Below are 15,174 nucleotides of genomic sequence, written 5' to 3' on the forward strand. Positions count from 1 at the left end.
TAATATTGGCTCTTTGTTCAGCTCATTTTCGTACCGATAACACAAACATACTGACACTTAAAACGCAATAACTTCACTTCCAATCTATGAATGTCATGAAATTCTCACTGGACAATCGATAACGATAGCAGATTCTAATGCACTAGTCGGCATATAGATGGCGCCACCAGAGACGCTAAATTCAAATGTCCTGTTTACTTTGGAAAACACCTTGTAAGTGTGGTGATTGTCGACTTTCTTAACCACCATTGAGTTTATAACACATATATCTGACTGGAAGATATTGAATTTCAATTAAATGAAGCATTATGCCATGCATCTATGCATGTTGTGGATAACAGTATGCTCTTCACACAACAATAATAAAATGAATATAGAGATTTCTTTTATAACAGTTATTAATTACACGACTCTACAAAAAAATTTTGCATCTCACGTTCTCTGTGAAGCCTACGAAGCATATTTTGATTGCCCTGTTCGAAATCAAGACAAGACATGCGCTCTACATGTTGCTTGTAGTTATTGTAAAAGATGTTTAGAAGGTAAAGAAATTTTCATTAAATGGTGAATTAAATATAATAGACATATTAATTTCTATTTCTATATGTTAGGTTGGTATCGAGGTGAGAAAAGGTTTATGAAATTTGCAATACCAAGAATCTGGCGAGAACCAAAAATCACGTTAACGACTGCTACTTTTGCATTGTAAATCCGAGTAAAAGGCGTAGAGGTAAAAATGCAAAACCTATCTAATATCCTGACCTTAAATATTATTCTGCTCCAGTTTTACACAATTTGACATGACCTGTACCTGAGCCACCGATAAAATTATCGCAAAAAAGTAGCTCGTCTCTTAGTTCTCATAAAAGTAATTCCGATAAGGAGTTTTTACCGCCACTAGAACAACCAAAACATCATTTCGTCACTACAGAAGATTTTAATGATTTGATAAGAGATTTAAATTTGCCAAAAAGTAAAGCAGAGCTTTTAGGCTCTCGCTTAAAACAATAGAATTTGCTTGATGATGTTAATATAACGGATCAGCGGACTAGGCATGAAACATTCTTAGCATTTTTCACAAAAGAAGATGGACTTTGTTTTTGCAATGACATAAAAGGTTTGTTCGAAGAAATTGGCATACTTTGTGTTCCTAGCGAATGGCGTTTATTCATCGATAGTTCTACCAAAAGCTTAAAAGCTGTTTTATTGCATAACGGAAATAAATTTCCATTTCTTCCAATCGCTCACTCAGAAAAGAAAATTATGAAAGTGTTAAAAGTTTGCTCGAATCTGTAAAGTATTGCGAGTATAACTGGCAGCTAATTGGAGATTTCAAAATGGTGGGATTTTTTATGGGACTTCAAAGCGGATATAAAAAGTAGCCGTGTTATTTGTGCTTATGGGATAGTAAAGCGGATGCTAAGCATTATACTCAACGGTTGTGGCCTGAAAGAACAGAACTTTGTATCGGGAAAGAAAAATTTGAGCCAATTGATCAACTTAAAAAAATTTTGAATACTTAAACAAGTGATATTACCTATGAACATAAAGTTGAAGTATGCACTTTTAAATTATCTTTTTATTTTTTTGTGAGCTATTTTGATAGTAAAACTTAATAAAAATAATAAAAATGTTTCTTTAAGTGATTTCATTTTCAATTAAAAATTAAAACCACATATTTTAAAAAATATCGTTAAAGCAGTTTCCTAAATAAAAAAGGAAACTTTTTCAAGGCACATATTTTTTTTCGTCTAATTACGACCTAAAAAATGGAAATTTGCTGCTTTAAAGTTATAGTCAAATTTTGTGTTGACCCGTGTTATGTGACCTATAGTTTAAGGTGGATCGTAGGTCGCCGAACAATGAATATTGAATTCTCTCGCAACATTTCTTAATATAAAGTTTTGCCAACAATGAAAATATGCTTCCGGCTTCCAATATATTTTAAATATTAATAAGAATTCGAAATTATTCTGAATTTGAACTAAAATATCCGCTTTTGAGTTGAAACTTTGCATCCCCCTGTGGATCCGCCATTGGTGCATATATTCTTTCAATGATATTGTTTAATGGTAAAGATTCCACTGTTTAAAAATACATGCAGAATTGTTAATAAGCTGAATAAATATTTTGGTACATTAATTTAGCTGGAACAAATATTTTCTACCAATTCAAGCAAATAATAATTGTGACAAAATTAGCTATTGTAAGTAATCAAATGAATTACTTCACTAAAGTAAATAAAAAACAAAATAAAGTCGGCTACATAAATATAAACTACTTTAATATTTATACATATTAGAGTGCTTCAAACTTTTTTTAACTATTGCCATTTTGAATATTTCCAGTTTATGTAAAAAAATCCTCACTAGACATAAACCCTATTGGTCAACATATTTTTAATATTGATTTTATTTTAATTGAAATTTTAGATTGGGTGAAGGGGTTGGTGGTTGAGCTGCTGGTTTTGACAACCAATATATGTATATGTAACTACAATATTTGTTATAAATTTATAAAGGTAAAAATTTGAGCAAGTAGCAATCATTCGTATAAAAATGTGATCATTAGCAACGACAAAAATCTTTTGTCAGGTGTACTTATACAAACTAAAGTACTAATTATAGGCATATTTTGTCAAACAGAAAGAATAACACATGTTAGTCAAATTTCTGTAGAATGCAACGCGACTTCTTTGTTTCAGAAGATAAAATGGCATTTGAGCCAAAGATGTTGCAAGATTATAATTAAATATCGATATCCTTAGTAAAAGTCAATTATTCCACAACTGTCTGCGTTAGATAGACTTAGCGTTATACAACAGTATGTGGCAACTCTAAGACACAGAGCGTATTCGTAAGGCCATTATAATTGAGGTAAATAAATAACTACTACTAACATAGCTGTAGCATATAGTAAAATTAAAAAAAAATATATATATATATGAACTGTACTTGCTAAATTATAGACTAAATAAATAAAATGAAAACTCTAAAAAAATTGTTAATATTTCGTAAATTAATAAATATGTAAATATTTTGAGTGCAAGTAAACAAGTAAAATTAGTGCAGTAGTTGCAAATGAAAAATGTATATATGTAGTATATATGTTCTTATATATTACTTTTACAATATATTTTGTTTGTTTCGAAAAATAAAATTTAATTTTTATTTTAATACCTCCCGAATCCGCGGGTGAACGGTCTTTTTTACGCTTTTTCTTTTTCGAAACATAGCCGTAGTTGTCCCGTGCGCTCCACCCTGGATATAATTCCATATGTAATTGGCGCTCTTGTCGCGCCTTTTCGTAATATTTACTTTGCTCTTCACGGCTAAGTTCATGCCACTATTGTTACAGAATTGTGAGAGTATGTTGGTAGTATTGATGCGTCGTACGTAATAATGCGATTGATCGTTGTAATTATTTTGGTTTTTCATGGTGTTAGATGTGATATATGTGTGGATCCAACCAAAGCCAAATTTCGACGAATACATTTTGAAACAGAAAATAAAAGCAAAAAACGAAAACAAAAGAATCGTTTCAATTTTGATATATTAATTTATTTGCTTGTGGAATTTTGAAAATCAAAACAAAAAAACGAATACAATTCTTGATTTAAACGAAAAAAGCTATATGTGTACGTCGACACACACACACATCATTTCCAAGTATATTTGTATATGTTCTTATTTGTGTGAGGGAATGTGCTAGGGAGTGTACGCATTTACATTCGCGTTTTGTGTGCTACTAAGTGTTTCCTTTTTCTTCAAACTTAGGTAAGTACCTAAGCCATCCGCTTAATTAAGTATTTAGATTTTTAATCTTTTATTATTATTATTAGTTGCAGACTGTTTAAACTAGTAGTGGAATATTTTCTTACAGCATATGAAAATTCCTTCGCTTTATCTTTAATTCAATTTAGTCAGTTTAATTTTCACAAAATATATTTTCCGATTAAAGTTTATTAAAGAGATTTCAATAAATATAAACAAAAAAACAAAGTTGCAAACCAAAACGTCTATTTTACTGACTTTCCAACAAAATACTTCGCTCATACTGAGCAAAGTTAAAACATATATTACACATATTTACACACATATGTTTGTGTATCAAAAAGCAGTTTTTCATGGTACTTCAGTGGGCTGAAGCTTTTGGTTAATAAATAAAATGCTTATACTTGCTATAGGGCTTCTAGAAAAGGCAAACCCATACACATTGTGCATTTTTCCTTCTAAAATTAAGCTTTGAAATTCGTTATTATCGATATCAACTTAATCCGTCAAAAAATGTTTCGTTTGCAGTATTGTTAAACTGTCATTTAAAAATTTTGAGCTATTTAATTGTCTGGCAAATCTTCAGTTGCTAGGTTAGAAATGAATTGCCATCCGCTTAATTAAGTATTTAGATTTTTAATCTTTTATTATTATTATTAGTTGCAGACTGTTTAAACTAGTAGTGGAATATTTTCTTACAGCATATGAAAATTCCTTCGCTTTATCTTTAATTCAATTTAGTCAGTTTAATTTTCACAAAATATATTTTCCGATTAAAGTTTATTAAAGAGATTTCAATAAATATAAACGAAAAAACAAAGTTGCAAAACAAAACGTCTATTTTACTGACTTTCCAACAAAATACTTCGCTCATACTGAGCAAAGTTAAAACATATATTACACATATTTACACACATATGTTTGTGTATCAAAAAGCAGTTTTTCATGGTACTTCAGTGGGCTGAAGCTTTTGGTTAATAAATAAAATGCTTATACTTGCTATAGGGCTTCTAGAAAAGGCAAACCCATACACATTGTGCATTTTTCCTTCTAAAATTAAGCTTTGAAATTCGTTATTATCGATATCAACTTAATCCGTCAAAAAATGTTTCGTTTGCAGTATTGTTAAACTGTCATTTAAAAATTTTGAGCTATTTAATTGTCTGTCAAATCTTCAGTTGCTAGGTTAGAAACACCAATGAAGTTCGTAATACCAAAAACGAGTTTAGTCAGATCAACTAAACTCGTTTTTGGTATTACGAACTTGAATTGAATTGAATTCAACTGAGGAGAGTTTAAAACCATACTAGGGTTCTGTACAACAAAAAAATGCTTAATCTTAAATTGCAGCTTATTACTTAATTCGGTAATTAAGAGCGCTCAGTATAGTACCTATTTATTAGAAAAAGCTACAAGATTGAGCAGTCTTCCACGATGCCTAGAAGTAATTCTTATCGATGAAATTAAATTTCAGTTTCACGCTTCCTCAAGAAATGTCGTAAAGAATCTTTATAACAACTATTGTGAAAATGGAAATTTTTAAGGAATTGATTTTGCGTTGCCATTGCCATTAATATGTTTCACTCACTGAAAATAAATCTCGCAATAATCAATCAAGCTCATACGTATGTGTATGTACATATATATTTGCACAACGTAAACGTCGATACATCGAATGGAATGGCAGCACTTGCATCATATGAAAATTACAAGAAACTGACATAAGTATTGTATTTTTAGTGCCATATTGAATAACAACAATTTGCAACCATTGCATTCACCTAAATTGACAGTTTACTGTGGTTTTTGGTCTGATGGAATCATCGGTCCGTACTTCATTCCAGATGAAACTGGTAACACCTTTAATATCAATGTATAAATCGATGATAATCAAATTTTTATGCCCGCAATTTGAAGAAGTTGATCTTGACAACATCTGGTTATGCTACACAGCACGTGCAACAACCGAATTATTGCTAGAAAAGTGTGGATTATTTCAAGAAATTGTGATTAAAGATCATTTGACTACTTACTGTTGGGTTATTTAAAGTCATTGGTCTTTAGTAATAAACCAGACTTTCTTAAAGCTTTAGAAGTCAATATTGAACGTCTTAAAAACATTTGATTTCTTTAACCATTAGTGCGTTTTTTTAAGAAATCATATCACCCTTACAAGAAAACCCTGTATAAGCGGGACCACTGCAAATAAAATTAAATGGCATATCGACACTATGTTTATTAAACTTTTTTCATTTCTGAATTACGGCTACATATTTCCCTTGATTAAAAGGCCCCGTTGTTGAAGTCATAGGAAAATGGTTAGATAATTTCCATTATTACGAGATAATTAAGAGTTTTTTACGAAATTAAAAATAAAATATGGTATTATCTATGCAAGATTTAAACAGGCAGTGAAATTCATGTCAACAGAGCTTAATTGTTTCTCATTTCGCTTATTCTTAGTCCATATTAATATTATATGGCAGCTCCATCGTTATTTAAGTATCTTTGCACCATTTACTTTGTTTGTTTTATTATACTACAAATTATGTACTGGAAAGTATTATATATATTATTTATAAAGGTTCGTTTTGTACTTATCCGGCTTACCCTTCTACCAAGTATTTGATTTATTGCAGCCGATTCTTTCAAAGTGCACTCGGCAACAACTTTGGCTCGCATCTCTTTCATGTAGAGCATGAACGCATTCAGTGGCTTTTTGATATGCGGTTTCTTCTTCTCATTCGAATTGTCTTTGCACTCATTTCCTTGTGGATTAGCCGTTGATATTTTACTATCCAAGTTTCTGTAAATAAAAAGTGCAATTCACATTTGCAAACATAAATTAACAAATAATTAATAGTCGGCAATTGGCTGTATACAAGTTTATGCAAATAAAATCAAACTACCGTAAGAATAAAGAAATGCTGAGCTAATTAGCTTACTCGAAGCGTTGAGGCTGGATTTCCAACAAGTACAATGCTTACCAAATGCATCTGAATGTATATTAATAACTGAATGCCATAAACTATTCTGATCAAGTTTATTTTTAGCTAATTTCGGTTGAGTATTCTTAAATTAGATGAAATTGCGTGATCAAATGTGTAAACAGGGTTGCGAATTTATATTTCAAAAATTTTGAATTAAAAATTGAAATGTTAATTTTTAGCCCAAGCATCGGAATTACAAAATTAAAATTTTATTTTAAAAAAGAAGATGGAATAAAAAATTATAAATCGAATGATCTGAATAATGATGAATATTTTCTAAGCCAAGATGTTCGGAAATAAATATTTTAAATTTAATATTTTTTTATTTAATTATATTATTTTTAAATCTATTATTTAGGATTAAAAATAGAAATAAAACAAATTAAAAGCAAATTATCTTTTAATCCCGAATTTGGGGTTATTTTTTTTAACCCCGTATTTGAGGTTAAAAATTAGAAATTAAGTGAATTTTTAGTACGATTTGTGGGAATATTGTTTTAATCCCGTATTTAGGAAACATTTTTTCTTCAATCTGGTATTTGATATTAAAATTAGTGTCTGAATAAGGGGCGGCAAGTGGTGTAGCCAGAAACGTGTTTGTTTTACCTAACCGACGAATTTGAATAACGTGCTCCAAGTAAAAACTGATCTCATACAAAGAAAATATACTGAATAAAAAATTATTTATATTTTGTTATTAATAATAAAAGTAAATAAGGAAACCATTACGTTTGCTTAGCTTTTCTGCTGATGCTTAAATCATACGGTCCATCTATTACGGATGCGGCGGCAGCAGCCGCCGAAATTCCCACTGTAGCATTCATTACAGCTGCAGCCGTTAGCGCGTTGAAACGTGCCTTAAAAATATTGGTAAAAGCGCATTCCTGCAATGCCGCCACCGCTGCTGTAGTTGTTTCGCTGTTAGTATTAGATGATGGACCATTTAGACCATATAAGCAACCACTGCCGCTACCGCCAGTGCTGCTGCTACTGCAACCACTGAACGCTGCCTGCTGCTGCTGTTGTTGGTGTTGCTGATTTTTTTTGTTATGCCCAATATTTACTGCCACTGAAGGTGAAACTGGTGATTCCGACGTTGCTTGAATAACTTGCAGAGTCTCAAGTTTTTTATTTGGTTCAATTTTGTTGTCCATGTTGTCGTTAGTATTATTGTTAGCAATATCGCCGTTATTGTTGCTGCTGTAACGTTGTCTAAGCGTTTGAGAATTCGATTGTTCATAAAATAAAGCCTTTTTATGAGTTAAGTTTGTAATTGTAGATGCAGGGCTGATTGATGGTTCGAGGTGATGAGCATAATTTGATTTGCGATGATTTTTTCCAACAATAGCAGCATTTATGTTGGGCGGCGTCGGTGTAGTAGTTGGCGTGGACGTTGGTGTCAGCATGTTAGGAGAGTTTGTGGCATTCACGGCCATTGGCGAGCCTGAAGGTGATTGTTGTAGTTCTTTTTTTTCGTTATTTGCATTCTTGATTACTTCAGTGTCATGATCGCCATTGTAGGAACCTGAGCGCGTGTTTAGAACTCTTTTTAGGAGTAAGCCTTGAAATGTTTCACCGTCCGTAGTCGTATGTTCAGAATTTTCAGTTATTCCACCACGTTCACATTCGTGTGAGGGGGTAGACGTTCTTTCACCAGCAATTCTGTTTACTACAATAGAGGGGTCTTGCATATGCGCTTGAACACTTAATGCTGCACATTCCAGTATAATTTCGGAAGCAGAAAGCACGCCTTCATTTACGCTGAGCCCTCGATTATCTGGATGCCAAAAGCAGATAGGAGACGATGCCTCCAACAATCGCCAGTTTGCATTGCTGCCAACCGTGAAGGGTGATGATGTTTTATTACGACGCTTTACATTCGCATTGCATTCAAATTCATATTCCCCATCATCATTATTAGCTATTCCTGGAGAACTATAAACAGGAGTTCTTGTGTTGTCATAATTATCATTAGATCTCGGCATGAAGTCACTGCCGCTAATCTCATTAGTAACTGCGTCTGCATCTTCATTATTTTTGCATACCGTCTTAACGTAACGCTCAATAACAGTCTCTATTTCTAACAATGTCTGACTTTTATCTAAAGCACGCTCACATTCTTTATCGGTTATTTCACTTTTACCACTAATAGAACTCTCCGTTTTAACAAAAGTGTTTGTCGGCAGTGGCTGTAATTCCGACGCAGCCGCCATTGCTGCAATTACTGCTGCCCGAGTTACAATGTTATTCGGACACCAGGATGATGAATATGCGGAGGGTTTTTTATGCGCTTGTAACTGTGACAGATACTTAGAATCGCTTGAGTACAGCCGACGCATCGTTCGCTCGTAGTAAAACTTTGCGCTGGCGCATTGTCGCCTAAGTAAACTCAACTGCGTCTGTGTTGAATGAATTAATTGTTTAGATTGCTGCAAATTCTCCCACACGCGTGGTACAATGTGGGCAGTAAGTTTGTCAGATATTGTTAAATTGTTTTGTGTGAGTTCAATAAACTGATTGCTAAGCCCTAAATACTTATCAAGTTGTATTTGGGCTTGCGTAAGCGCCGCCTCTTGTGCAGATAAAAGCTCAGTACCGCTCAGATTTGTAGTAGTTGCATTTCTGTTTGTCATTATGGAACTAAACCTGTCAGTCCTACTGATGTCGGTGGATAAATTGGGTGTACTCGTGTATTGTGTGTTGCTTTGTTTTGGAGAGAGAGTTACGGTATCAAACGCTGAGTTGGTATCAACGTTTTCACTATTGTCGTTTGGCAAATTGTTTCGATTGTTATTACTATCATTTTCGGAAGGTAGTGTACTGCTTGCAAGCGTGTTTAGCATCGAAATACTGGGCGCGCAGTCTATCATATGGAGATCCCGTCCCCTCAAATTATCGGCTAGTGCGGGTAACATACGCGAATACAGAAATTGTGTAGTTAAAAAATGGTTCGAAGCTTCTTGCTGTTGCTGTGAAGATACCGTTGATTTTTGCTGGTGCTCGCGGTGTGTTGCTGGTTCGTGCTTAGATTTTAAATAAATCTGATCTTTACATTTGTCAGTTGAATCGCCTGTTAGGAACGCCGGCACTTCGAAATTATATTGTTTCGAAATCGAATTGCTACCGTTATTATTTTTAGTATTTTCAAGAATTGGTATGGGTGGCATTGACAGTGGTAACGGCTGCAGCAGAGGAAGGGACAATGACAAAGGAAGCGGTAATTGGAAAGGAAATGGGAGCGTCAGAGGTGCTGACAGTGGAGATGCCGTCGACAACTTATTCATGTGCAGTTGATCCTTCTGTAAAGCAGTTGCAATATTAACATTATTTGCAGCCGATGTTAGTAATTGTGATTGCTGTTTGTGCTGATAGTGTTGTTGGAGCAAAAGTATTTCTGTTAGCAAATTAAGTGGCGCGGGAGGTACGTTTAACTGTTTGGTGGCCTCGGTAGAGGGTAAAGTAGAGCGCGCACTTTGCATACTTAAATCAACATCACGCTTTTCTTTTGCATTATCTAACATATCGTTACCATGCTGCGAACGGTTGCCTGATTTGTTGGGACCGCCAATATCTTCGGCATCCACATGAAAGGAGTTTACCGCACTTGTTGGTATATAACATTTTGGTATTACCAGATCTGTAGCAAAGAGTTTAGTTAGGAGCTGGCTTTCTTTTTCATATAAAAAAGTAGAACTGTCGACGGGAATCATACAATCGTTAGGTGGTGGAAAATTGTCTCGTCCAACAGCAACCGCATTTGGACCAATATTTCTCTGCACGGCTAAAACGTGTGTACTTGCTTGCGCTAAACCCATCTTAGGTGGAGACAAATGTTTAAACATATTCTTCGATTGCTCGTCGTTAAGCAGCACATCAAGGACCGGAATATTTCTTCGCGTGTCAGCTTCGACGACATTAGTTTCTTCCGATGTACCACATAGACCTCCATTGGCACAGGCACCACTACTATTACTAAACGCGGTAATATTAAAGGATGAATCTCTCCCACCTTTATGTTTACTATTTACCGTCTGGTGCTCTTTATTTGTAATATCAATTCCTTTACCGTTTATGACTTCATTGTTGGCTTGAGTTTCTTGAGTTTGCGAATATTTTTGCTGGTGCTGGGGGTGATGATCTTGAGGAATAAGTACAACGGGTGCTACTTGCTGTTTAAATTCATGCTCAAAATATGAACGAGTGTGATTAGTTAGCAGTTGATGGGTATTGGCTTCGTGGCCAGGAGACCCGCTCAAACCCGATGAACTGCGTAGCTTTTCATCGACAAGCTGCTTAGTTGTACGATCTCTATCGCATGCATACATGTGGTCAATATCGGCTATGTCTTCTGAAAAAGACTTACTCTGCACCGGTGATGCAGCTAGTTTTAGGCTGTCATCATGAGAAGAGTGCATATCTACTGAAATTGGTAAAACATGGACTGACGGGTAAGAATTTAACGTTTCACATGCAGGGATAACTTGGTCAACATTATTACTAACAGAGCATTTGTTTTGCTGGTTTAGTACGTTAATATTTGAATTACTGACTTTATCATTGTTATTGTTTTTGATGCTATCAGTCGCAGGCATAACATAGTCGGTAGATGCAGCTAATAACGTATGTGCGGCCATAGCCATGGGATCAGCGCAGAATCGTTCTAAGGAATCTACAGCTGACTGCGACTTCGTGGTTGTTTTATTTGTGTCAGGCTCGTTATGTAAAATCGGTGAAAGCGTTGACGGCGTTGGAAAAACAGCGCCACATGTATGCACAGGAGCTTTTATCAACTTTTCAAATGTTAATTGCTGTTGTAATATCGACGACATTAGAGCAGTTGAACTCCTTTGTAATTTGTTTAATATTATATTACACTTTAATTGGTTTTTGAACCTGGTTCTACTAGTATTTGAAAATGTTAATCTTTTTGTACTTTTATATGTTCGTGATTATACACATAAAGGTATAGGTTTTGTTACTAGTTTTCCTCGGTTTTGAAGTTGTCGCTTGAGCTGTATGTTGCAAAATAAATGCAAGTGAAGCATTGATTGTTTTATCTATTGTAAATATGCACATTTTATTACGGCATAATTTTTCGCACATCACCAGTTTAGCAGTTAACAAACAGGTACAGATATACATAACATACATTCTAAAAATTCAAATTCCTTACGTACAGCTGCAACCGAAGCCATTGGTTTTCGGAAAGTGCAAAAAAACAGCTGGTACGACGAGGAGTGAAGTGCCGCAGCGGAGAGAAAACAGGCTGCCTACCTCGCAACGTTACGATCGACCACAACACGTGCGTGATGGGATAGATACCGAGAGTTGAAAAGGGAAGCGAGACACATTTGCAGACAGAAAAAGAAAGAGGCCGAAATGCGTGAGTACGAAGAGCTTGACAAGCTGGCCGACAGGGGTAATGCTCAAAAATTCTGCGAAAAGAAGCGGCGGTTAACCGAAGGTTTCAATACCGGAGCACATTCTTGTAGAACCCCCAAAGGTGATGTAGTGACCAATGTCCAGAGCATACTAAAATTGCGGATAGAACACTTCTCCAGCCTGATGAATGGCAGTGAAAGTATAAAACCAGGAGATGGCGAACCCGATTCCCCAATTGATGACGGTGAAGCAGACGTTCCATTGCCCGACCATGAAGAAGTTCGAATAGCAATTGCGCGCCTGAAGAACAACAAAGCGGCAGGAGCCGACGGATTGCCGGCCGAGCTATTCAAACACGGCGGCGAAGAACTGATAAGGAGCATGCATCAGCTTCTTTGTAAAATATGGTCGGACGAAAGCATGCCCAACGATTGGAATTTAAGTGTGCTATGCCCAATCCATAAAAAAGGAGACCCCACAATCTGCGCCAACTACCGTGGGATTAGCCTCCTCAACATCGCATATAAGGTTCTATCGAGCGTATTGTGTGAAAGATTAAAGCCCACCGTCAACAAACTGATTGGTCCTTATCAGTGTGGCTTCAGACCTGGAAAATCAACAACCTACCAGATATTCACCATGCACCAAATCTTGGAAAAGACCCGTGAAAGAAGAATCGACACACACCACCTCTTCGTCGACTTCAAAGCTGCTTTCGACAGCACGAAAAGGAGCTGCCTTCATGCCGCGATGTCTGAATTTGGTATCCCCGCAAAACTAATACGGCTGTGTAAACTGACGTTGAGTAACACCAAAAGGTCCGTCAGGTTCGGGAAGGACCTCTCCGAGCCGTTCGATACCAAACGAGGTTTCAGACAAGGCGACTCCCTATCGTGCGACTTCTTCAACCCGCTTCTGGAGAAAATAGTTCGAGCTGCAGAACTAAATAGAAAAGGTACCATCTTTTATAAGAGTGTACAGCTGCTGGCGTATGCCGATGATATTGATATCATCGGTCTCAACACCCGCGCCGTTAGTTCTGCTTTCTCCAGGCTGGACAAGGAAGCACAGAAAATGGGTCTGGCAGTGCACGAGGGCAAAACGAAATATCTCCTGTCATCAAACAAACAGTCGTCCCACTCGCGACTTAGCTCTCACGTCACTGTTGACAGTCATAACTTTGAAGTCGTAGATAATTTCTACTTAGGAACCAGCATTAACACCACCAACAATGTCAGCCTGAAAATCCAACGCAGGATTGCTCTTGCCAACAGGTGTTACTTCGGACTGAGTAGGCATTTGAAAAGTAAAGTCCTCTCTCGACGAACAAAACCAAACTCTATAAATCGCTCATAATGCCCGCCCTGCTATATGGTGCAGAGGCTTGGGCGATGACAGCAACCGACGAGTCCATGTTACGAGTTTTCGAGAGAAAAATTCTGCGAAAGACTTATGGTGCTTTGAGCATTGGCCACGGCGAATATCGCATTCGATGGAACGATGAGCTGTACGAGATATACGACGACATTGACATAGTTCAGCGAATTAAAAGACAGCGGCTACGCTGGCTAGGTCATGTTGTCCGAGTGGACGGTAACACTCCAGCTCTGAAAGTATTCGACGCTGTACCCGCCGGGGAAGCAGAGGAAGAGGAAGACCTCCACTACGTTAGAAGGACCAAGTGGAGAAGGACCTGGCTACGCTTGGAATATCCAATTGGCGCCACGTAGCGAAAAGAAGAAACGACTGGCGCGCTGTTGTTAACTCTCACAAATACAAAAGATTTGTTACAAGAACGCTGATCGATCAGTTTGCATGACAGCTATATTCTGCAATGACTCTATCTGAATGATTTTTTCGGAATTTGATCGAGATATTCTGTCAATGGAAAAAGTTTTCCGTAAAAGCGTTTTCCGATCGTTCAGTTTGTATGCTAGCTGTACGCTATAGTCCGGTCCTACAAATGAGCACCTTCTTAGTTTGAAATTTCAAATCGAGATCTGAGAAACTATGACACTTGTTCGTGTTTATGAAGACATACGGACATGGCTAAAACTACGCAGTCCGTCACATTGATCATTTATATATAGACTGTAGGTCTTTGCCGTTTTATTTTTAGGGTGTTACAAATATCGTGAAAAAAACCTGTATGGAAAAATGCAAGTATGGAGCTATTTTTTTGATCAAGTAATCAAAGACAGACTACTAAATTTTAACAAGTAATAATAAATAAGCAAAACAAATGGGTCTGGCAGTGAACGAGGGCAAGACGAAATATCTCCTGTCATCAATCAAATAGTCGTCGCACTCGCGACTTGGCACTCACGTCACTGTTGACAGTCATAACTTTTAAGTCGTAGATAATTTCGTCTATCTTGGAACCAGCGTAAACACCACCAACAAAGTCAGCCTAGAAATCCAACGCAAGATAACTCTTGCCAACAGGTGCAACTTCGGACTGAGTAGGCAATTGAGAAGCAAAGTCCTCTCTCGACAAACAAAAACCAAACTCTATAAGTCACTCATAATTCCCGTCCTGCTATATGGTGCAGAGGCTTGGACGATGTCAACAACTGATGAGTCGACGTTACGAGTTTTCGAGGGAAAAGTTCTGCGAAAGATTTATGGTCCTTTGCGCGTTGGCCACCTCGAATATCGCATTCGATGGAACGATGAGCTGTATGAGATATACGACGACATTGACATAGCTCAACGAATTAAAAGACAGCGGCTACGCTGGCTAGGTCATGTTGTCCGAATGGACGAAAACACTCCAGTTCTGAAAGTATTCGACGCTGTACCCGCCGGGGGAAGCAGAGGAAGGAAAAAAGACTTCCACTCCTTTGGAAGGACCAAATGGAGAGATAGTGATGGGTGGAGATCGACGTCAGATTGTCGAGTATGGTGCTAAGCTTTGTACTCGACAATCCTGCTGGTCCTCACCCGGAGTTTGACTCCTCTGAGACCCTTTGGGGCTACAGGGTCATCAAGTGCGCGGACCAGGCCTCGCTAGATCTCCTGACGTTTAG

At 36.7% G+C, this 15,174-nt stretch overlaps 1 protein-coding gene across 24 annotated transcripts in view; it reads right to left on the reverse strand.

Moving 5' to 3' along the window:
* LOC126766087 (protein pangolin, isoforms A/H/I/S) overlaps positions 1-15,174 on the reverse strand; it is a 247,852-nt gene that overhangs the window by 33,899 nt on the left and 198,779 nt on the right. For 13 of the 24 annotated variants that reach the window (XM_050483830.1, XM_050483832.1, XM_050483831.1 and 10 more), the window contains 2 exons: positions 6,384-6,579; positions 3,180-3,345 (listed from right to left, as the gene is read on the reverse strand). In XM_050483830.1, the coding sequence (XP_050339787.1) occupies positions 3,180-3,345; positions 6,384-6,579 (362 nt within the window). Of the gene's footprint in view, positions 1-3,179; positions 3,346-6,383; positions 6,580-7,492; positions 12,142-15,174 lie in introns of those variants that run through there. The other 11 variants (XR_007668703.1, XR_007668704.1, XM_050483816.1 and 8 more) reach the window with 7 other exon arrangements.

This window comes from Bactrocera neohumeralis, unplaced genomic scaffold (assembly GCF_024586455.1).
Source record: "Bactrocera neohumeralis isolate Rockhampton unplaced genomic scaffold, APGP_CSIRO_Bneo_wtdbg2-racon-allhic-juicebox.fasta_v2 cluster11, whole genome shotgun sequence".
NCBI classification, from domain to species: domain Eukaryota; kingdom Metazoa; phylum Arthropoda; class Insecta; order Diptera; family Tephritidae; genus Bactrocera; species Bactrocera neohumeralis.